Source organism: Ammospiza caudacuta, chromosome 1, assembly GCF_027887145.1.
Source record: "Ammospiza caudacuta isolate bAmmCau1 chromosome 1, bAmmCau1.pri, whole genome shotgun sequence".
Lineage (NCBI taxonomy): Eukaryota > Metazoa > Chordata > Aves > Passeriformes > Passerellidae > Ammospiza > Ammospiza caudacuta.
In genome coordinates this window covers 28,389,122-28,412,283 of record NC_080593.1, presented here as the reverse complement: position 1 = coordinate 28,412,283, position 23,162 = coordinate 28,389,122, and the positions used below count along the sequence as shown (strand labels likewise).

Genomic DNA, 23,162 nt, shown 5'->3' with positions numbered 1-23,162 from the left:
AGTCTGAGCTTCCCAGACCTGCTGTGTTTCCAGAGTGCAAGCACAGGATGGTCACTGTGTGGCCTGTGGTGGCAGATGAAAAAGGGCTTGCTGCTGTCAAAACTACTCACATGCCCAGCTTCTAGTAATGCCCCTTTCCCAGGATGAGCGAGCTGTGTCTTGATGGTCTGCCACAGCAATTCATCCAGTCCCACAGCAGCTCCAGACAGTTCTCTCCCATGGGCAAATTCGAGCAGCACAGCCTCTTCCCATTGCTAAAAATGGTAGCTGGGAGCAGTACCTGCCCTCATCAGACAAGTTAATCTCACAGCACCACAGCTCCCAGCAGGACAGTGGGCAGGCCAGGAAACACCTCCTCATCACAGCACTGCTGCCTCTGCTAATTCTAGTGCAGGACAGAAGCGTGGCAGGGTCAGTTCAGCCAGCCTGTGTCGTGCCTCTGAGGTGGGGTGCAGGCACAGAAGTTTTGCATTTCTGTAGGGAGTCACAACTCTGTGCTTATGGAGCAGGAATAAGATCAGAATTGGCTCTTTCTGCTGGTACTCGTGGTGGGTATGTCAGCCCCTGCCTCAAGCATCCACTGGCACTGAATGAGCAAGTTTGGCCATATGAAAGCAGATTTCTAGCTCACAGGAAGGGGAATCATTCTGACATTTGTCAGAGGAGATAATTTTAGGAAATCTTCTAATTTCAGTGGCATACTGAATGACAAAACAAATATTTAAAATACGTAATTCTTTTCCCTAGAAAATAAATCAAGCTTTTTCTAAGAAAGCTGGAGATGCCAAAAATCCACCCTTCCTGATGTGGAGGGAAGAAACAAACACAATGTTAGCTCAACAGCAGCTAGCCTGGGAAAGTGTAACAGCAAGTTAACAGACAATTTTGTGGAAGGAAGGAGAAATCCAAACAAAGAGTACCAGAAAATGGGAACAGTTTGAGCAGAAACAAGGATTGATAAATTTTAGATGTTTGTGAGGTTAACTACCCTCCTGATTTATTAGTAGCACATTTCAGAGTGGATTGGGACAGCCACAGCTGAGCTGCAGACCCCATTATGGAAGCAGCACTTACAAAAGCAAGGATAGCACCATGCAGAATAGAAAATAAACCCTGACTGCAGACACACTCACTCAAACTGGGCTCATCACAGGGGCAGCAATAAAAGCAATAAAAGCAAAAATCTAATTGCCTTGAACTACCCATTTCTGTGCCCTCCATATTCAGAATCCTAAAACAAAAGCAGAAACTTCTTCATACACTGCTGCGCAAGTGAAGAAAGAATTTATGCCCTGATACAATAACAGTGCACTACAGGATCAAAATGCCACCTTGGTGTTTTCCTGCTCTTAATCATGTGTCAAGGTTGCTACAAAACAACAGTGTCACACAAATGGAAGCCTGGCAAAGAGATGTAGGGGCAAGGGCAGTGTATCCCTTCCCCTCAGAGCCTATGGAGGGGGAGGGCAGGGAGGCAGCCTGCAGCTGGCCCGTGTCCTCATTGGGGTAGCACAAAATTCCAACTTCTCTGCGCCTGCACCATGCAAGGAGCAAAGGGAGCTGCTCTGATCAGGGCTCCCCAATCACACATGAGTGTACCAGAAGCTCCATTCAGAGCCTCCAGAGGCGAGCCCAGGATGGGCCTGGCAGCAGCAGTTGTAGCCAGGGGCAGGGTCCCAGAGCCACCTGGCCACAGCTGCAGCAGGATGCAACCCAATGCTGTGATTCAAATCAGGAGCAGGAGGTTGCTCTCTAAGTGTCAATCTGTGCTCTTTTCAAAAGAGTTTTTACGTGTAAAATATGTGCCACATCAGAGCCAGTGTGAAAAGTCTGTACAAGGAAGTAAAAAACCAGAGCATTGTTTGCTTGGGTTTTTTCCCCTCTTCAAAAATCTCCAGTACGCTGTGTGCCACCTTCCCTACTTCTGAACACAGCCACAGGAGAAAAGGTCTTTGCAAGGATATGGACAGCCCACCCAAAGGGGTCCCCACAGCCAGCATGGCCATGGGCTGGTGGCTCAGCAGCTGCTTTGCTCTCAGGCAGTGACTAGTCACGCTGCATATGACCACAGTGAATGAAAGCACCACAAAAAATAATTGCACTCCTGCATGCACCATTAGCTTTACTTCCTCAACTTTGTATGGAGTACAAGACAATATCCTAGTTGTACATATTCCATTTTATTGAAGTACTGCTTTGTGACCCTGCTTCCCTCTTCCTCCTCTTTAGAGAATGAATGGGAGAAGCTTAATTTAGGACACAAATGCCAAGTGCCAATGTTTTTATTAGTAGGCCACCTGTAACAACACGAGTGTTTGTTACCTTTTAGAGGTCTGAAAAATCTATAAATTGGGAATTTTTCTTCCACTCTACTTTGATCAGCTCAGTTGTGATATCTGAAATCTGGGGATTTTAAGTAAATTGTTAAACTTCCTAAAGATATGAGGAAGGGCTCACTGGGGTTACTAGAGGCTAGGTGCATATGATCTTGAAATAGAAGCTGAAGTATGCAAAGGAGTGTGCTTGCCCCCCAGCCAAATCAATATGCAATTTGCCCCATTCTTTTACTTTCTACACACAGTAATTCTGTGTCTGTCCTTGTCTGGTGCTGTCCCAGATGGATGCTCCTTCCTCACACAGAGCTGACGGTGTGGTCTGGTGTGAGGCATGGTGTTAATTCAGTCACTGTACAGCTAAGTCAATAAAGCAAACATTTATTCTTGCAAAAGTATTCTCAGATGATTAATTATCTTAGACTGTAATGCCCAAATAACTTAATACTGCCTGGGTAAGGAAGGAAGGAAAAGGTATAGACTGGCCTACTATGCTGTTTATCTGTCTTCCTAGCATCAGCCCGATCTGATTTAGTTCCTGAGGTGCAAGAATTTTTTATTCACATCTATGTCAGCAACAAGTTTGCACATTACAGTACCTCTATGAGGCTCTCTGGCTCACTCCCTTCTTCCACAGTAATTAATTTCGACCTTCCATTCCGTTCGTTGTCCCGAATACCAACAGCAACCTGTGTGGCCTTCAGCCTCTCATACTTGTTGCATGATGAGCCACACCACTGATAGATCTCCTGAAATAAGGAAAAGAACACACACTTTAGCAATAGGACTCAACACAGCAAAATTATGGAATTAATTTCATTAATAATTATCCTACTGGATCTAAATCACCACAACATCAGTGAATCTATGTCTTTCAGAAGCACTTTCTAGAAGAGAGCTGCTCAATCATGTAGATATTTGCAGTATCTATGACATAGTCTTGAAGTGCACCAGGAGAGATTTAGGTTGGATATTAGAAGAAATTTCTTCATGGAAAGTGTGAATAAACATTGGAATGGGTAGCCCAGGGAGGTGGTGGAGTCATACCCCTGGAGGTGTTTAAGAAAAGACAGGATGTGGCATTTAGTGCTGTAGTGGTGTTCAGTCAAAGGTTGTACACACTGATCTCAGAGGTCTTTTCCAACCTATTTCATTCTGTGATGCTGTAATATGCAAGATATTTACACAATATAATTCAGCTTCCACATAACTAGGAGATCACTAGAGCTCATAATAGTCAGAGTTTTGGTTTGACGGAGTTTTATCCCAATTACATACAGAGCTTTAGCTAATTAAAGAACCAGGAACTCCTAAATTTGTTACTACAAATTTTATACATGTCGGTTCCTCTTCTATGGTACTTCAGCAGTGCTGGTACTCACCTGTGTCAAGAAACAAATTCATTTCAAAATCTCAAGGAAGATCCAGATTGTATGTGTTACTAAAGTACAGTTAGATCTTTCAATCCAGATTTTATTTGCTGACCTTTTGCAGAATGTTCCCAGGGCACCTCTCAGGAAAGTGAGACACCAGAACCAGCCTAAGACAGCTCACCTGATTCAGCCAGAATCTAAAAACAGAAACCTAAATTCTTTATTCTGAAATGCTTCAAGTTCTCAATGAATAATAGGGGTTGCCAAAACTTGAAGCATTTCAGAATAAAGAATTTAGATTTTGGTCTTGATGAAAATTACTAATGAAAGGCATAACATAAGCTGCAGGGAGGCTAGAGGCTGGGCTGGAAGGAGCCAGTCCAAGGAAATGACTCATTTTGGCTGGTTGCTTTCCCCACCTTCTCCTGGAAGAAAGTAATTTGATTCTTTACATGATTCTGTCAAATAGTTCAAATAGTACAGCAATAAAGGTACACAGTCAGTTTTAATAAGGTTCACCTGGTTTGTGTTCATCTGCAATGCAAATTTTAATCAGAGCCCTCACTGAATAAATTACTTGGACCTAGTTTTATGTTGTATATACAATTGTATAAAATTTAAGATTTCAGATGAAAATCTGCTTCATAAAAAAAAAAGTGAAGTTGTTTTTGCTGACCACTGTTGGTCTTTAAGAGTACCTGAAAGGGTGGATTGAGATAAGAGAGGGATGAAGCACAGCTTCTCAGTACTAGCAGATGCAAATTTTTAGAAGACAGCTGACATTCATGGCATCTGCATACCAAACAGAGCTAGTAACTTCCAACAGCTACTTCTCACCAGTTTGGACACAAAACCCGCCCACAGTGAGATCTCAGTGATCTCACTGTTCCCTTCCAACCTCTCTTCCCCCTTCAGAAGCATCTCTTCAAAGACAAAGATTTAAGCTTTGTCAGGATTACACCACAGATTCACAGAACTCTGTCCCTTTCAACTTGCAGATGTTATGCAATGAAAGCTGTGAGGTTTTCAGCTTGCCTTTAACAACCTGACTGTAAGCCTAAATTAAAAAACTGCTTCTATGTTCTGGTTTAAGTATTGTCAGTTTACACAGCATCCAGAATCTGGAGACCTAGCTGGTGTCAGGTCTGGACCTGATATTAAATCCGACTTTCTACATTTCCCCAGGAAAATGAAATCTCTGTTCACACTTAAAGAAATAATTTTCTAAAGAACTGAACAACATTTCAATCTGAGCAGATTTTTAATACATTTGTTATTGCCAGACACTGTTTCAGCCCCTTCCTACCAAATTCATGGAGACTTTCCACAACACAGATTCCTTAGCATTATTCTCATCTTGGCCTACATCCCACTAATTGAGCTTATTTGAAACAGGAATTCTTTATTTCCCATAGGAAATAGAGAAAGAGGCAAGGCAGCTATTGCCTTATCTCAGTGTTGATGTGGCAATTGGTGGAGATTGCTCATTCAGAGAGGTTGGAAGTGCAGCTTCAGTTGTACCATTGGCTTTCTCTCAGTTTTTTGGTAGCTGGTGATGGAACCTCAAACAAATAGTTGCATCTACAAAATGACTAATTTTGCTGTACTGACCACAAAGGATATTGTGAGACTTGAACTGCCACTGCAAATTACAAAGATCTTTACTTCTTGGACAATAAATTCACATTTTCTTTTCTTAGCCTCTCCTAAAGGCCCTACTGCACCCAAGTTACTCCACAATCACAGTTTAGTCGCCTTCAGCCAGCAAGTGACCAAACTGAGCTCCCCTACAGTCCACAGGCTCTAGGCTTCACATAAACCTAAGGAAGGAGAAGGACCTTTAAAAATCTACAGTCATGGATTTCAGATTTTTAAATTTGCAGGCTTCATTATTTTCCTTAATATTCCATGTTCCAGGTTTTCTTCTAGTGCATAAACCACCACTTGAATCAACAAGCAGTGTCTGAAAACATTCTTGATCTGGAGATTCACAAGCTCCATTTCACATGGTTATTTGAAAAATATTGATTTTAAAAGCTAGAGAAATAATAATCTGCTTCTTTTTAGCACTAGAGAATAAAGACACTATTCTTTATGAAAAGCCTGAAAGTTAAACTTCATGTACTGTATAATCAAATAGAAGGACATGAGCAGCCACAGGCCATGAAAATGTCCCAAATTACATAATATGGAATGTATTTACTATGATCACTAAAATATCTTAAGCATTCAGTGCCAGAAGCTTTCAGGAGCTTGGATTTAATTAATTTTCTCTTCTGAACACAAATAATCTCATTTTCAATGTATCTAATTTTGAGGCCTCTCAGCAGAGAGGCTGAATATCTACAAGTCTGCCTTCCTGATGTAACTTACCCATTTCAATCTCTAGGCAGATTCAGTTTTTCAACAATTTAAAACCAGGAGAAGGGTTTTAGAAGTTAAAGCCACTTCTTGAGAATGCTAATATTTAGATCTGAATTTACCTGAAATACAGTCAATTAGTAATCTAACCATATCCAACAAATCATCGAGCATTTGGGTTGTATTTAGTTATTCATGAATTTATTTTTTAGACATATAAAATGCTCAGCCAGGGGCAAAATATGTTATTGAGCTTCAGCTCACTCACTACTTTCAGAATTTCCTAGCTGTACTACACCTTCACTATTTTTAGGTTTGTTTTGCTAACTTTATTTGGCATTGGCAGGTTGACAAAAAGATGTTTCCATTAAAATGAAAACAGACTTCAAGTGTTCACTCCCCTCAAAATAAAAGAGCTTCATTCATCACTAATTCCTGTGCCAAGCTCAGTTTATTTTCAGAAGTTTGCACTAGTAGTATTTACTTTTTTAAACCTCTTAAACAGAATTCTGAGAGAGATACCCTCTATTAATGTATGTTGATACCAAAAGTTATCATGGTGAGACAATTAACAGCTGAGGATGAGAAAACATCATAGTGAATAATGTTGTAATGAAACTAACATTTTAATGAATATAATATATTGAGTAATATTGAATAAATATAACATAATGAGCAACATTGTAATGAATATAACCTTATAATGAAAAATGTTATAAAGAACAACAGTGACCACCCAGAGCTCCTGAGTGAGGCTGGGAAGGCAAGCTGGGTCTGTGCCACACACACTGTGGTCAGAATGAGCCTTCCCCTCAACTGCACATTTTGGGGAAACAGTTTGGTCTCCCACCCACAGAGTGCCAGAATTCACTGCTCTTACTCCAAATAGCTTCTGGCCTGTAGAGTGACCTTGTGCAACTCCCATGAGGTTTCTACAGCACATTAAAACATTTAGCTTCTACACAGAGGCTGTGCGTCAGGATGACCGTGCATGGCTCGTGTGGAACCCTGAGCAAGACCACCTTGGCACTTTTCCCTGTATGGAGGGGGACTGTGAAAGTACATCTGCTTCCTGCTCCAGCCCCAAATGGCATGCAGAGTAAGACAAGGAAAAACAAACAAACAAAAAAATTACTTATTTCAGAAGTGACATAAAAAACAATTTTTTCCATTCCAACACATAGCCGCCTCTGTATTCAACAGCAGCCTCCTTAGTCTGGAGGGACATGAAAATACACTTTCTTTTCTAGATCTCTTGTCGTCATTTCTGTGGATCTTAGCCAGGACAATGACAGGAAAAGCCAAGAATCTTAAAGTTCTTCATACTCTATGGACTATAAAGTTTCCCCTCACCCCCACCCGTACACAGAAAAGGAGCTGAACCAGAGATCATTGTTTAGGTTTCAGGTGGACTGCACACACATGTATCCACAAGGATTCAGTTAAGTTAGTTTCCTCCCTGATGTTGTAGGAAATACAGATGTTTTGCTGCTTGAGCTGCTGTTGTTTAGAATTAAGATTATCCTGGTATTGACCCCTTAATCCACCGTGGTATAGCAAAAGCTATTCCTAGTGCATGCTAGCAAAACAGGTTTGAGAGGAAAAATCAATGTACCAAGTGCATGACTCTGCTATATCTGACTTATTTTTAGTCTGAAAATTTGTTCCATTTGAGTCAAATGGGACACTCCAAAGACTGGTTACAAAGACACTATTGTAATTTTACTAGTAATTTTGATTTTTTTAAAAATCCATGAAGTTTTTCTCTAGTCAAGCATGCCCTAAACATGCATTTCAAACCTGTATGTCTCTTGAAAGATCCTAATTTACAGGCCTCTACTGTAATTGCTGATTTGCATTCTTACATGAAGAAACATTAAAAAGCTAAACAAATTAAACAGGTTTCAAAACTCTAATTAGAAATAATTTGTGGTGAAACTTTCATTTAGGTAGAAAGTAACAGTGAAATTTTAAAGTCTCGTTAACCTTAAAATATTGAAATAAACTTTAAATTTTCATTAGAAAAGAACTTAAGCAAAGCATCACAAGCTGGCATGCCTCTATTCTTTTTTTTGGAGGCCCTGAAACACCTTAAACCCGTCCACCTTTGCCCACATGGGAAGAAAGGCTGACGAGGCTTGTAAGGATGGGTGGGTCAGGAGGAGAAGAGCTGTGATGTAGGAGTCCCCAAAAGAGCCAGCACTCCTAAGTACTCACCTCCTGAAGGAAGCAGAAAAAAAAAGCCCAGCAGTGCTAGAGGCAGATGGAACACACATGAATATTGGCAAAGCTTTGGACACATCTTATCATGCGACTATCAGAATAATGGGCAGGCACTCAGCTGAGACTCTCCACAGTCATTAGTTGCTCTGATAAGGCATGAGATCCTTTTAGCTTGTTAAAAGTCCAGTTCTGTAATTAAACTTAATATGTTCAAAGAAGAAATGCCAATACAAAATAGAAATAAAGTGGGGAAAAAAGTTAATATATGACCTGCAAGCAACAGAAATACATCTAATGCCTTTAATTCTAAGAATTTGTAAAACAGTGGCATATTACGTTGGTATTTGTATTTCAAACACCAAGGTTTTGGAAATAAAACAGGGAGCCCTAAAGCAAGAGTGTGGAGCTTTTTATGTTTTTGGTTTGGTTTTTTTTAAGTACAGAAAAGTCCTAAATCAAGAAAACAAAATCGACATGGTGGGGAAAATAACTGAACAAAAATAACTGTAATGCAGTGCTTTTTGTGAGTTTACTGACATCCAGGATTTTTAAGGAACTAACAATACATATGTATTAAGAATGTTTGGATTCAACCAGATTAATATAGGCTGCTCCTTAAATTATTCCTTTTTATACTTTTTCCTTTTTTGACTGTTGAATTCTTGACACAGGCAAGGAAAAAATTCCTCTCATTTCACATATCCATAAAACCTAACTTTGTTGAAACTGCAATACAGTGAACCATTGAAAGTTGTGAAGTTCTGATAATCCAAAACAAACTCCAAATTCATTCAGCCAGAACACCTCTGAGGCCACCATGAGCTAAAAAAAAATTAAAATTACTAGTAAAATTACAATAGTGTCTTTGTAACCAGTCTTTGGAGTGTCCCATTTGACTCAAATGGAACAAATTTTCAGACTAAAAATAAGTCAGATATAGCAGAGTCATGCACTTGGTACATTGATTTTTCCTCTCAAACCTGTTTTGCTAGCATGCACTAGGAATAGCTTTTGCTATACCACGGTGGATTAAGGGGTCAATACCAGGATAACCTTAATTCTAAACAACAGCAGCTCAAGCAGCAAAACAACTGGATTTCCTACTACATCAGGAAGAAAAAACTAACTTAACTGAATCCTTGTAGATACATGTGTGTCCAGTCCACCTGAAGCCTAAACAATGATCTCTGGTTCAGCTCCTTTTCTGTGCACAAGTGGGGTGAGGGGAAACTTTATAGTCCATAAAATATGAAGAAAAATCCATACTCTGAATATTTGAACTGAAGTAGGGGGCATTTCCTCCATCTGATGACTGAGACTATAGCAACTTCCAGAATGCTGGCATTTACACTGCTTGGTAACTGGTTCACAAAATTACAGAAAAATTAAGATGCTTGCTTAGCAAGGTACACATTTTATAGACAGAACAACATTTTAATGCTGTTAATAAGTTAATAAAGAACCTAATAACTTTAGTTCTTCAAGCTCAGCTACTTGTTTGGCAGCTCCCTGCTGCAGCATGAGCAACAGTTTAACTCTCAGCTGGGGGAAACTGGAGGTTAAGTTGTGGAAGGAAACATGCGAATGGAAAACCTGCATGAGTCAGTTGTTAAAGCCAGGGAAAGCAACTAAAATGTACAGTGATGAATGGAAAAATGCAAGAACCTGCTCTTCCAGCCCTGTTTATACCTGAACAGTGACTTTGCTTATGAAAGCAATTAATATGCCTGTTGTGAACGGCTTTATTCAATAGAAGAGAAGCAAAGCCACCTAAAAGAAGTAGTGAGGGAAGAAGATCACAGAAACCACCAAGACAACTGTGCTTAAGGCTGCAATGTGATGCTGAATCACACCCCATGGTCATAACCATAAAGCAAGCATCTGTTATCTTGCTCTTTAAAAAGCAGAAGTTACTTTTATTTTTGTAAACATAATTTAATCTACACCAAATTAACAGCTGTTATGAAAAGCAGATGTCATAAAAAGCCAGCCTTTTTGCCTGATGTATTTCAAGTGTCTTCTTTTCTTCTTCTGACATACTTATTATGTGTTCTGTTAGGAACATACTGACAGATTATGATAAAAACTCTAGTCTCATACTTTTGAGTTCTAACTTCATAATTTTCATTTGGATTCACAAAGCCCTTGAGAAATGCATACACTGATTGCTATATCGCACAATCTGTTTCTAAGAATATTGTGGGCTCTTAGATTTCAAACCAGCAACCTCTTGGCTGTTTACTGATAAGGACCTACAGGAATAGGAAGAATGGACAACTGAGTACAATTTACCTTCAAACTTCATTTAGCTTAAGCTGTAGTTATCACCTCTGCACTCTTCTTTTGGGAGAAGGATGATGTTCTGCCTGGAGAACTTTTATTTATTTATTTTTTATTTTATTTCCAGCTGCAATCAGGCCCAAGCTGAAACCTCAGGGTAGTTATCACACACTGCCCTTCATCCCCTTATTTTAACAACTGCCTCTTCATTTCTTTGAGAGGGCTGAGCAGTGCATAGCTCTCTGCCTGCCCTTTGCAGTCACCTAGCTCATGGCACTGCTGCTGCTCCCCATCAAGAGATTACTCAGAGAGAGTCAAGTCTTACATTTCACAGAGCTCTATCCAAATACACATAGAAAGAATATTTTTGCTTGTCAGTAAGGATACAGCTTCAGACAGCCTTCATATAGCAGGGCTTCCCATACTGAGTTGGGAAGCATTCAATAAAATCAGCTGATCAAACAATGTTGCTTTGCCTTATTGTTACTCCCATTATTTCTGCTCCATGTTTCAATAACCATCAAAATTATTGACACATCTCAACACTCCACTTTCATAAATAACCAGCACACATCAATATACACAGGGCTAATTTCACAATACTGACAAGCTTCCTTCCCACTTTAAACCAGGAAAACTGACAGAAGATATGAAAGTCTTTAGCACATCTTATCAGAAATATACAAATATACAGTATGTTTACATATGCATCTAGATAAATACTAAAAAATAGCCTTGAAAACTGTATCTGTGTTAGTAACTAAATGGCACAGTGATTCATCTTTCCCCTTGCCTTCTGTGACCATTTTCCATGTCCTCCTGCTCCTTGCTGTTTTGACAATTGTCTGATGATGAAGGAAGAAAAAGGACTGTGTCTAAGGGGAGGTGGCTGGAGGATGGGATGAAGCAGGGAGAGCTGCACCTGGAGGTAAAGGGCAGCACAGAGCAAGGCCAGGCAGTTCAAGGCTACCAAAACTGTCAAACCCACCCTGGTGCCTCTCAGGTGGGATATCAGCAAGAGTCCTGGGCAGGATTGGAAGGGCCTTGAGGGGAAGCTGTATGAGGATCAGCTGAGGTCACTTGGTCAGTTCAGCCTGGAGGACACTCAGGGAAGACCTCATTGCAGTTACAACTTCCTCCTGAGGGGATCTCTGTTTGGTGTCCAGGGACAGGACCTGAGGGAGTGGCCTGAAGCTGTATCAGAGGAGTTTAGGTTGGATATTAGAAAAAGGTTCTTCATCCAGATGGTGGGTGGATGCTGGAATGGGCTCCTCAGGGACATGGTGGCAGCACCAAGCCTGACAGAGCTCAAGAGGATTTTGGACAATGCTCCCAGACACACAGTTTGACTCTTGGGGCCTGTGAGGGAATAAGAGTTTGACTTTATGATCCCTGCAGGTCCCTTCCAACCTAGCATATTCTGTGATTGCGTGGCAGAAAAGAGCAGCTCCTGGGAGGCCTTGAGCAGAGCTACACCTGGACAAGACGCTCTAAGCAGCCCCTGACCAAGGAAGGTGTGCTCCACTCCAGGCCCTCTCAGCAACCGCCCTGCACTTGTCTTGCCTTCCCAAAGGCTCCCTTACAGAGAGAGTCCCAGGGTCACCAAAGAGATGCCATGGAAATCCCATGTAGAAAAAAGCACCCCAACTTAAATCAGGGTCTGGCATCCCAGCACTCTCCTGGGTCCCTCCCTCTAAGGAAGATCAGCACAGTCACAGTTCATGGTGTTACAGAAGCCTGCTTGACTGAAAGGTCTTCATGCATTTCCCACAGATGACAATTCCCCTCATAGCACAGACAGTGCTTTCTCTGCCTTCTGCAGCCATTTCCTCTGCCAGCCAAGAGAGTTCTAAGGAGGCAAGATGAGACCTGGGCAGGGTATTTGAAGCACTGTAAATGTGATTTAGTAACAGATCAGCCAAGGCTCTCTGTGGGTTGTGCACATGGGATGTGGCCCCAGGGGATCCCAACCACTTTTAAGAGAGAGAGAGGGACTGTCAGGAGGCAGGCAGTTAGAACACTATTTTTTGATCTTATTTCCAGCCAAGGTTTGACTCCAACAACTTAGAAGGCTGGATCAAGATAGGATAACCTTCATTCAAGGTCAAGCTGAACAGGGCTCAGAGCAACCTCAGCTTGTTGAAGATGTCCCTTCTCATTGCAGGGGGAATTGATCTAGATGACCTTTAAAGGTCCCTTCCAACCAAAACTATTCTATGATCTAGGTATAAGATAAACATCAGAACCTGAACTGTAAATATGTGAACCTAACTTGAAATGCCCCCACACACTTTTTGCTTTAAAGCATTATCACTGTAAAGAAAATCCTAGTGGTAAATAATGATTTTATTCCTATTCATTATGATCTTTCCTAACTTTCCCTTGTCTGTTCAAATAATGAGTTTAAAATACTGCAGTAATTGAGAATTAACGGGAAAACTGAAATAATTTTTTATTATGATAAGCAGCTTGATAAAATATAACAGGAAATGGACAGCACAAGCAATTTTTCAGCTCCGTGGAGACCATCCTTCTGGTTAGCTAAGAGACTGGGGAAAGTAAATCTTGGAAATTTATCTCATTTGACACACTACAATAATTTCATATTAAAAGCACTGACCATAAGCTCATTATTTTATGCAATTACTGCTCTTTAGACAATGAGTCTGCAAGTGGTCTGCAACAAATACCAAAACTCAGAAGCAACCCTACTTAAGATTGTTTCAATTGTTAAGTAATAGAATCTACTTTAGTGAAAATACTTTTGTTTTTTCAAAGGAACCTTAAATTCAATTAAGAGCTCCTGTAAGGACTCATAAAGCCTCCCTCATTTACAATGGGCCTTTAGTCATGGAAAATGTCGACCTGAAGTACAATTATTTCAGCTTGAAATATAGTTCTTATAAAACTTGAGCAAAGTTTATCCTGTGACATTGTATTTTCTACCACACTACTTTATTTAGAGGTACTTCACTAGACTTGTATATCATCATCCTGAACTATGTCAGCTATTTTCATCTCCCACAAGCATAGTCTGGTTTATGCAATAACTATGTAATAATATGTGACTATGAATATCTTGATGCAAAAACACTCTTTTCCTTAACTTGTCAGTACATTCAGAAAAACCCATCTCTCTTTCACAACTGACATGACAAGACCAAGAACTGTATTAGACATGTGATTTGACTAACATTTCCCATTGAATGGAAAAAAAAAAGGGATCTAGATATTGTTCACATCTAATCTTTCTTCCTGCAGTGTTGTATTGCTGCTTGACCTCTGTCTTGTCAAACAGTGAATCAGAAACCAGTGATGTTACACTGTAAAAAAGTAAAAGGCTCCCAATGTACATTCAGTATCAGGTTAAGACTCTAACTCTATATTACATTTAAATTGCTTAGTGAGAGCTCTCTCCTCTCACCAAAAGGGATGGACCCCAAGCTAAACATGTAACATTGAAACACATCCATAGTGCATTTCATGTGGCCTGACTAATTACTCAAGGTCATCTGGGTAACTGCAGCACAATAGGGTCAGAACAAGTTGAATTCGTGGAGTACACCCAGTTCTACACCATGTCCATGGAAGGCTAACTCCAGAAAACTGAAGCCCAATTACAGCCTTACTGCAAAAGCAGCATTATCTAGCAATGTTTAGTTCCAAACCTTCCATCTCCCATGGGTTAACTCTCAAAGGGAACAGATGATTTGGGTCTTCTAAGCAAATTGACATTGAGAGATTGCTTTGGATACTGATTACCATCTGAAGGCTGAGAAGCATAATAAAAGTCAAAGATATATTGGTACCAAGTAGCTACATTGATTGTCTTCAACTGTCACACTAGGGGACACTTTCAGAAAAAAAAGGAACCATGAATTTTCTTATTTCAGAGAAAATGCACACCATGAATTCAGAAGAGTCCATTTTTCAACAGGTCAGGGGAACTCTTGAGATCTTGAAGCAGCTGACCACTTCCTTGTGAAACACTACAGATAAAATCAACTGCAGATAAACTATTTCCTTTCACATGCTTTCCATTTTATACATGTGAGTATAATTTCAAATTGGTAACTAGCACTCACTAGTGTGGGACTACATCCCAGCTGCTACTCTTAGAATCAGAAAGTCTCATGTATTCTGAGGTGACAGCACTACACTTTAAGCATTTGAAGCAAGCAGAACTATCTTTTATGTGTCGATATTCTTCTGTGCTGTCTGTACTTGATTTCAGCAGCAAGCCTTGAAGCACAGGATTGTTTCTCAAGTGATCTCTTGAAATATTCAAGTAGTTTTATAATCACTTTTGCAGCCATTTCTCTAGGGTCTACTGTCACTATCAAAGTTTGAAGACTATGAAAAAATGCTCTTAAGAGAATGGTTGAATCTGTGTTCTGCTCTGAACTAGCACTGATCCCATTCATCTGGTAGGGAGTGCCAAAGTCAGGCTGGAATTACAGTGAACTGTTCAAGCTGCTCAAACACCAGTACTGAAAAAACCCCAATGCCTTTCCTCTCTGGGAAAGAGAACTGTTTCTTGACAGATAATCTGTGCACACTTCAGGAAACATTTAGGGCAGCTTGAAACCTTTCAAGTGGTGTGACACTAAAACCAATTTTCTAAAGCAGATTCTTTCTGCTGGTTCACATGAGTGACCAAAGTCAGTTTTGCATTTTAGGGGATGACTCAGACCTTGGAATGGATACAGCTCTTGCCTTTCAGTGTTTTGCTCCACAAAATACTTACATTTCCCAGGTCAATAATGAAACAATCTCCTTTGTTGAAGCTGGTCCAAGCCAGGGGGACTTCTGTGGCTCTTACAACTCTCCTGCCCTTGATATGCAGCAGCCTCTGGGCACTCAGATCATTAGTAACAACATGATTAAATCCAGAGGCAACACCACCTGCCTGAATGAAACAAAACAAAGCAGTCAGCTTTATTTCAGCTTCATTTCTGCAAAGTTACTTTTTTTTTTTTTTTTTTTTTGCTACTGTTGAGGAGCTAGCAGAGGGAAAAAAATAGCTTATGTAGTGAGAAACAAGCCAAAGTAATGTCCTGTTTAAGAGTGCTGACCACAGACCAGACAGACAGCACTGCTGCTGAACTCTCAGGTGTGAACCTTTAGCCAAGGGAGCAGATATCACCCTCCTTCAAAGGGTTTTCAGATACATAGTCAAAGTGAAAGCACAGAATTTACAGCACTCTCCAGCCTCCTTCAGAGGATGAGATAATAGTGAACCCCATTGTTAGGACAAAAGTCAAGGACTGAGGAAAAGCAGATAATATATGCAGCTCCTTTTGAAGTTTTTCAAACTTGAATCTCAGAGGTCCAGGTGGTTTTAGTCCCTGGTTACATGTAGATGGATGGACAATTCCACAGCAGCTTGCAATTTTATGAAAGGAATATTTACAGCTTAAGAGTCAACCTGGCAATAAGTAGCAAACTAGGGAAGTGAGAGCAAACTGCTGATTTACAATCTGTGAGTGTAAACATGTAAACTTCCTTGGATGTCTGCCTCTGTGAGGCAGCATTCTCCACTCCTCTGGGAGACTCACACCTTGTGCTGGAACAGACAGTGGCATTCGAAATTACAAAAAAATAAATTAAAATGTAAAAGTTAGGGTGCATCACTGCCAACCTTACTTATACAGAGTTAAAAGCTTGATTGTGCAGACAGAGAGAAGTTATAAACCTTCATAATGGGGGGAAAAGGCTGAATGAGCAACGGCTCCCAGAGCTTCTACTGTGGAGATATTCTCAGGAGATATATTACTTTATTCTTTAAAAAAAACCACAGATGTTGATGCAAAAAAAATAAAAAAAGTTACTTTTCAGCTATTCAGCTTCTGGAAGTGACACAAGGACACTGATAGTACACCTTTCCAAAAACTAATTTTTTTTTTTTTTTTTTAAATTGGGAGATTGTTTTATCTACTTCAGAAAAAAACTGCAGTAGCACTGCAAAAGCATCATTTTTAGATTCAAATGAAGTTCTGGTCTTTTCCATTCTATTAATATTTCTAACCTCTTGAGCAAACTGGGTTCTGCATTTGAACAGAAATACTTGGCCTGCAAGACAAATTATTTCTGTGAGATTTAACACCACCCAGACACAGAGTCCCTACTGTGAACTCTCTTAGACACATAAGTATGAAATTTTAGGACAGCTTTATTTTGGGGAAAAAAAAATTGGGAAAGGTTTTCATATATCAGAAGAGGCACTGACAAACAAGCTGCTGCTTTCTGTATAAACACTGGACTCCTGCAGTTTAAGATGGGTGGTTCAGATCTAAATCCACAAAGCTACTTTTAATAAATAATAAACTATTTTAAAAATCTCCATTTACAAAGAAAAACATTTTATTTTTATGTAGGGAAAAATGTTACATATAATTTCAGAATATATTTTCACAGACTCTTTACCTTGTATTTAATTCCTCCTTTGAAGTAACCCACAAACTCAGTAGATTCATATCCTTGAATTTCTCTACTCTGCACAGGCTTTCCTCCTAGATAGTCATCCATTTGAACAGCAAAGATAGCTGCAGCTGTGCTTTCATCCTGGGTGCATTCTTTCCCTGAAATAAGGGGAAATATGCCAACAAAATCTTAATATAATTTTGAATTCTGTTGGAAAGATTATTTCTGCAACAACTGGACACTGCCTTCAGCAGGCTGTATAACCCATGTTTATGTGGAAACAAAGCACTGAATCACAACCGTGCTCACCACCAAGTAACATGATCTTCCAGACCATTTCTTGACTACTTGTAGAACTGCATTCATAAGGGAAAAAAATAGTGAAAAATAGTGAAGTTCATCTTCTCTTACAATCTTCAAACAAAAAGAATAATTTAATTGAGCTTAGCATGGCAAGCATCAGCTGTAATGATTTTTGGACTTTTAGCTGAAGTTCAAAGAAAGAAAGGTCATGTGAAAGGACTGTCTGGATGGTAAAACATATATTTATTCTAAGAACAACTCAACAAACCATAAACCCGAAATAATTCAAAAGCAGTTCTCTTGACACTACAATGCAAGCAAGATATTTGCCTGGTACAGCTGGGAGAACGAAAAGCAGCTTTGGGGCTCAGATATTTGCTTCATGAGGTCACACTTTGTTTTGTACCTTACAGAGAGCAGCCTATTCCCAAGACTGTGGCAGAACAGCCTCTTGACCTGGTGTGCTGATGCCTGTACTTGCTGAAAACAGGCTGTATATCAAACCAATGATTTTTATGTGTGCCCATACATTTTGGATTAACATTTTCAGCAGTTTTAATTGTTTCAAGAAAAGCACAAATATAATCAAGTCTAAAAAAACAGGCTTCTGAGTAACTACAGAAGAAAAAGGAAAGGTGAGGCCTTCCATTTGTTTCCCAGTCCCTCCATGATAGAACTTGCTATGCTCCCTAATGCTTTCTCAGAACAGGGTGCCACCTTAAAGTTGGTGGTAAAGTTTTGGAGGTTTTAGGGGTGTTTTTTGTTCTTTTTCTAAATAGGGGTAATCACATCCATTAAGACTAAATCTTTCTAAATTATTACCTGCAATTACATAACAGGGTTCAGGGTTAAAGAAAAATGTTTTTGAACAGAGTCAGAGATAAGAACTACTATCAGACTTGGTCTCACAGCTGTTATGCAATAAAATACTCAGCAAAATCCAATTAAAATAAAAAATCAAGTGAGCATCAATCCAAGCATAAGTTACTCAGGCTTGTAGGAAAACCAGATTTAAGGCACAAACAGCTATAAATAAGCCAAAGCATAAAAAGAAAAGAGAACAATTTTTTACCAAAGAGATCCTAGGTCACATGGACAGAGTTTATGACTTCATCTCTGGGAACAAGGATTACAAAATAGTTAAAAAACACCATGCATGATTTTATTAAAGATACAAAGTGGGGTATGGCCAATCTCACTTGCACAAGTATTTTCATACTGGCACAGTGCTTACTGTTTCCATTAAGGATGGTTTCAAGTCCAGACAGCTCCCTCAGGATTAGTACAGCTACTAAGGCATCCCTCAAGTGCCAGTAGAGACAACTGAGTCAGGATGTCTGAGCAATGTTAAGAGTGGATAAACCTGCAGCAAAACAGATCCACATCGATTGCTTGGCCATGCCAACAATGTTGATACACCCAGGTTAGCTGGCTCCGAAATTATCCAACCTCAACAGCATCTCAGTGCCTGCCTGCGAGATACTTGGTCAAACAGTGGCTTCACCATAGGAAGCTTCAGCATGGCAGAATAACTGTGGGGTCACTTTACCCCACTGATGCCAGTCACAGCTGAAGACTGTCAGCACACTGAGGTCACAGTCCCATGGTCCAGACCTTCTTTTAACCCCTTGGGTGTGCCTAAGCAAGGAAGGAGGAGGAGCTTTATCACTGTGTAATAGGAAAATTTGATCTTGGGGGTCTTTTTTGCAGGTCAGAAACTGTGCACACTCACAGCCACTGGCTGCCACAGTAACATACCACAGGTGACAAGCAGGAGTAGGACTGCATCACCAAATGACAAGGCCCTTGTCAGTACCTAAGACCAAAGTCTGCAGTGTTTCCCTCATCACAAGAATTCTGTCTTTACATCCTAAAGAGTGATAGTGACTGCTGCAGCTGTCCAGAGACACTTTTGGGAAGTCTTCAGAAAGCCCCTATTGTGATCTTCCTCCCCACAGATGATACAGTCTTTGCTTACAAGGGAAAAATTTGGTGTACATATCAGCAGCGTGAATGAGTTAAAAATACCAACCTGATTCTACAGTTTTTGCCCTGAGTGTGACTGGTCCTCCCAATACACCTTATCTGAAGTCCTGGTCTCCTGTTGTCATTAATGTGCAGCAGTGTTTGAGATTATTCCACCCCACTGCTGAAGCATCTGGTGAGCAGGAAGGGATTTGCCAGCTCTGAGCCTCCCTGCTGCCACCTTGCCAGCTGCACAACAACAGTGGGTGCCCAGATCACCTGAAGCCATTTAGACTATCTAGGTAGCACCACATCAGCACAACATGTGCATCAATGTGTACAACTAAAGCTCTTCAGCCACCAGCAATGAGGTTTTACATGTCAGTCACCTTCCCTTCCCAAGACCTGCAAACAGCCCTTACATCACTCCCTGTGATGTGTCTACTAGACCTTCACTAAAACATGAGTAATTCCAGCTTCATTTACAAAGACCCACAAAACCAAACCCTGCTACTAATTAGCAGCACTGCTGACAGAAAAGTCTCTGCCAGAGATTTATTCATACTGCTATCTATGATTATACTCTTACCAGACACAGACACTAACATGCTTGCCAGCTGGAAAACTCCAAAGACATGCAAAATTCAATGATCAAACATTTATGCAGAAACAATCCAAGCTTTATCTGCAATTATTTTTCAATGCATACAAAATGAGAACTGCAGCAACTCAAGCACATTAATGTTAATACACCTATCTTTATGTGCATTCATTGAAATTATTGCCTACAAACACAAACTTGTTGGTGAAACAAGAAAAACGTAGTAAGTTTCAGGCAGCTAAACAGCAATCACTGTGGCAGGATGACTCTGTCACCACATGGAGAAGTCACATGAAACCTCCAGGAGATGGGGAAGTCACGTAAAACAGAACTTTGATGTAAAGTGGGCTAGTCAAGCTGGAGGGCAAAAGACCGGTTCCAATCCCAATAGGCTGTCAGACTGATATTAACGAGGTTTTAAAGGAAACCTGGTGTCTTTGCACTTGATCTCTGTACCATCGGAAAGCAAAGTTAATCGATCTGGGAAAGGCACACCCAGACGCTAACCAGGGCAACAACACCACAGGGTGTTGAGGACAAGAGGACTTTTTATCCAAATGGAAATAAATAAAGGCAGGAAAACTACTCATGAGAGTGAAGGCAGGATTTCACTCCAGAACCTCTGTCGGGTGCAGCCAAGATTTGCCTTTCACACTTCAGTACTTTCCCAAACTACCATCTCAAAGTGAGCACGCTTTCACCTTTTTGCCACACCCCACTATTCCACCCCTCAGTCCCTCAGCCTCGGAGGCGCTGACGCTCGGCACCACCGCCATCCTTGGTGGCAGCCCCACTTCTGCCTCCACCTCGAGTGCCCCTCGGGGAAGCCTCGCACCGCAGCCTCACTGAGCAGGGCGGGGAAAGCCCTGTCCCGGCTGCCCTGGAGCCCCTCAGCGGCCGGCCGGGCCCCGCGGGCTGTCCCGCTCCTACCGAGCCAGAAGTGCAGGCGGTAGGCCACGTTGTCCCCGCGGCGCTCCGTGCGCAGCACCAGGTACGCGTCCCCAACGAAGAAGTCGCCGTGGCGGCTCGGGGGCACCGGCACCAGCTCCAGCCGCTCGACGCGCCACACCTGAAGCCCGCTCTGCTGCCCGGCATCGGCGAACGCTGGAGGGAACCGGTCCGGAGCCATGGCTGGAAGCAGAAAAACCGCGGAGGTTCCGTGCCGCCCGTTTATAGTGCCGGGCGGCGGGCGGGGCCGGGGCGGGGCGGGTGCGGGGATGCGCCTGTCCCAGCCCTTCCAGGGTGCGGGGGGATGCGCCTGTCCCAGCCCTTCCAGCGTCATCCAGGGCCTGGGCGGGTGCGGTGGGATGCGCCTGTCCCAGCCCTTCCAGCGGCACCCGGAGCCGGCCCTGGGTGCGGAGAGATGCGCCTGTCCCAGCCCTTCCAGCGTCACCCAGGGCCTGGGCGGGTGCGGAGAGATGCGCCTGACCCAGCCCTTCCAGAGGCACCCAGGGCCTGGGCGAGTGCGGGGGGATGTGCCTGTCCCCCCCTTCCAGCTGTCCTGTAGTTACTCGTTTTTAACACGCCTGTAAAACAAACACACCCGAAATCACTTTCGCGTCTGTGCTCAACGCCGTAGCAGGAATGCAGCTACCCTCACTGCAAACGTTTCTAATAATAGGAGAAAACCCAAAAAAGACAGGAAAGAAAAGTACAAATGGGCTAATACAGTGTCTACGGATGTTGTAGCATTGTGCTATTTGTTTCTATAATTATCAATCTGCCTTGTATGAGCTGCTCATGCCAGAGCACAAAGAGTTTCTATAGCTTGCACTTGCGGCAGAGCGCTTTTCCATCCCCGGCTGGAATGGCAGAGCACAGCTCTCATTCACCCACTAATCTCATTTCTTTTGTTCAATACTGATAGGAATCTTTCAGGGGCCAGGGGGGAATCTTTCATCTGGGATTCCAGATGAAGCTCAGAATTTATTTCAATTTCCCTTTCTCAGAAAATTAAAAGAATTCCACTGGTGTTTTTCCAAAACTGTGCACCGCCCAAAAGGTTTTAAATCCACTTCCTGCTTGTCTGTCTCCCTTATAAACCTTTGGTACATCAACATGGCAACTGCAGTTTTCATTGCAATATGAAAATTATAGCAAATCCTATAGCAAATCCCTGTTTTCCATCTACTATTGACAGGCAGATCAGCCTGAGTACAATATAAGCAGATACAATGCAAGCTGTCAGTTCATCAAAAGATACATTTCAGAAAGCGGTCTGTTTAGCTTCATCATCTTATCCACCTGGATGAGTTTTGAAGCTCCTAATTCCCCCACTGGGTTGCTTTATCAAGTTAATACAAGAAGAGTGCAAGTATCCACCCACAAGCAGATCAGGGCTCCCTCAGCAAGTGGGAGAGGCACTGCTAAATGCAACAAAGCAGCTGGAGAGCATCTTTGTTGGGGAAAAAAAAAGGAGTTAAAAAAAAAGAACACCACAACTAAGAAATTTGTGTAACTATCTTCCCATCTTCTCTTTATACTGTCTTGAGGCAACAGAGGACCTTGCATTGTGTGTACCCACTGTCATCTCCCATTTTGGTGGGCACCCTGTCATCATCTTGCCAGACAGAGGTGCACAGGCATCCCCAGCTTTATCCCCACTGTTTAAAAGCGTAAACTCTGTGTGCTCTGTTTTGTCTAAGGTCCAGCTGAACATGGTGCAGCTCACCTTCACAAGTTCACAGCCAAGCATTTTATCCCTCATTCTGCCAGGGCTGCAGCAAGCCTGCTTGATAACACTGTAATTCCCAAATGAAATATCTTTCTCAAGGTGTTCATCATGTGAAGAAGTGAACACATGATAAGGAAGAGTGGCCAAAAAAATTCCAGCAGTTCTAGTTTCAATATGGTATCAGAAATGTTCTGAAATATTCAAAAGTGAATTCTCAAATTTGGACTCACATTTATGCCAATTGTTCTTCTGTTCACTTTTACTCAAAAACTAAGCAGTTTTTTTAATTGCATGCCTTTTTGCATTGTTGTGCATTAGTTTGCTTCAGTCAGCAAAGGTAGAATTTACCACATAATCTATAATTGTATGGGGTTACTGTTTCTTCTGAAGTTGTCCAGGTGAACTCGCTTTGCAGTTGTGCTGTTTTGCCAACACAGGAGCTCAAACCAGCCCAGTGTTACAAAAGTTCAGGTCTCCTTGTTCTGCTGTTCTACTTGTCTTGCCAAGATAAAGTTGTTCATGCACAGATTGTACAGAATAGGTTGGTTAAATTTATATCTCCTTATTACAGCTTTAAATTTTAAATCTACAGACTAAATACTGCTCTGAGCAAATGCCTCTTGCTG

At 41.5% G+C, this 23,162-nt stretch overlaps 1 protein-coding gene across 1 annotated transcript in view; it reads right to left on the bottom strand.

Annotated features, from left to right (window-relative positions):
- The window catches only part of SCIN (scinderin), a 48,061-nt gene extending 27,042 nt beyond the window's left edge, over positions 1-21,019 (bottom strand). The window contains exons 1-4 of the mRNA XM_058802293.1: positions 20,793-21,019; positions 16,997-17,151; positions 15,318-15,479; positions 2,933-3,082 (exon numbers count right to left, since the gene is read on the bottom strand). Of these exons, the coding sequence (XP_058658276.1) occupies positions 2,933-3,082; positions 15,318-15,479; positions 16,997-17,151; positions 20,793-20,991 (666 nt within the window). The 5' untranslated portion in view covers positions 20,992-21,019. The remainder of the gene's footprint in view (positions 1-2,932; positions 3,083-15,317; positions 15,480-16,996; positions 17,152-20,792) is intronic.
- Positions 21,020-23,162: the final 2,143 nt, after the last annotated feature.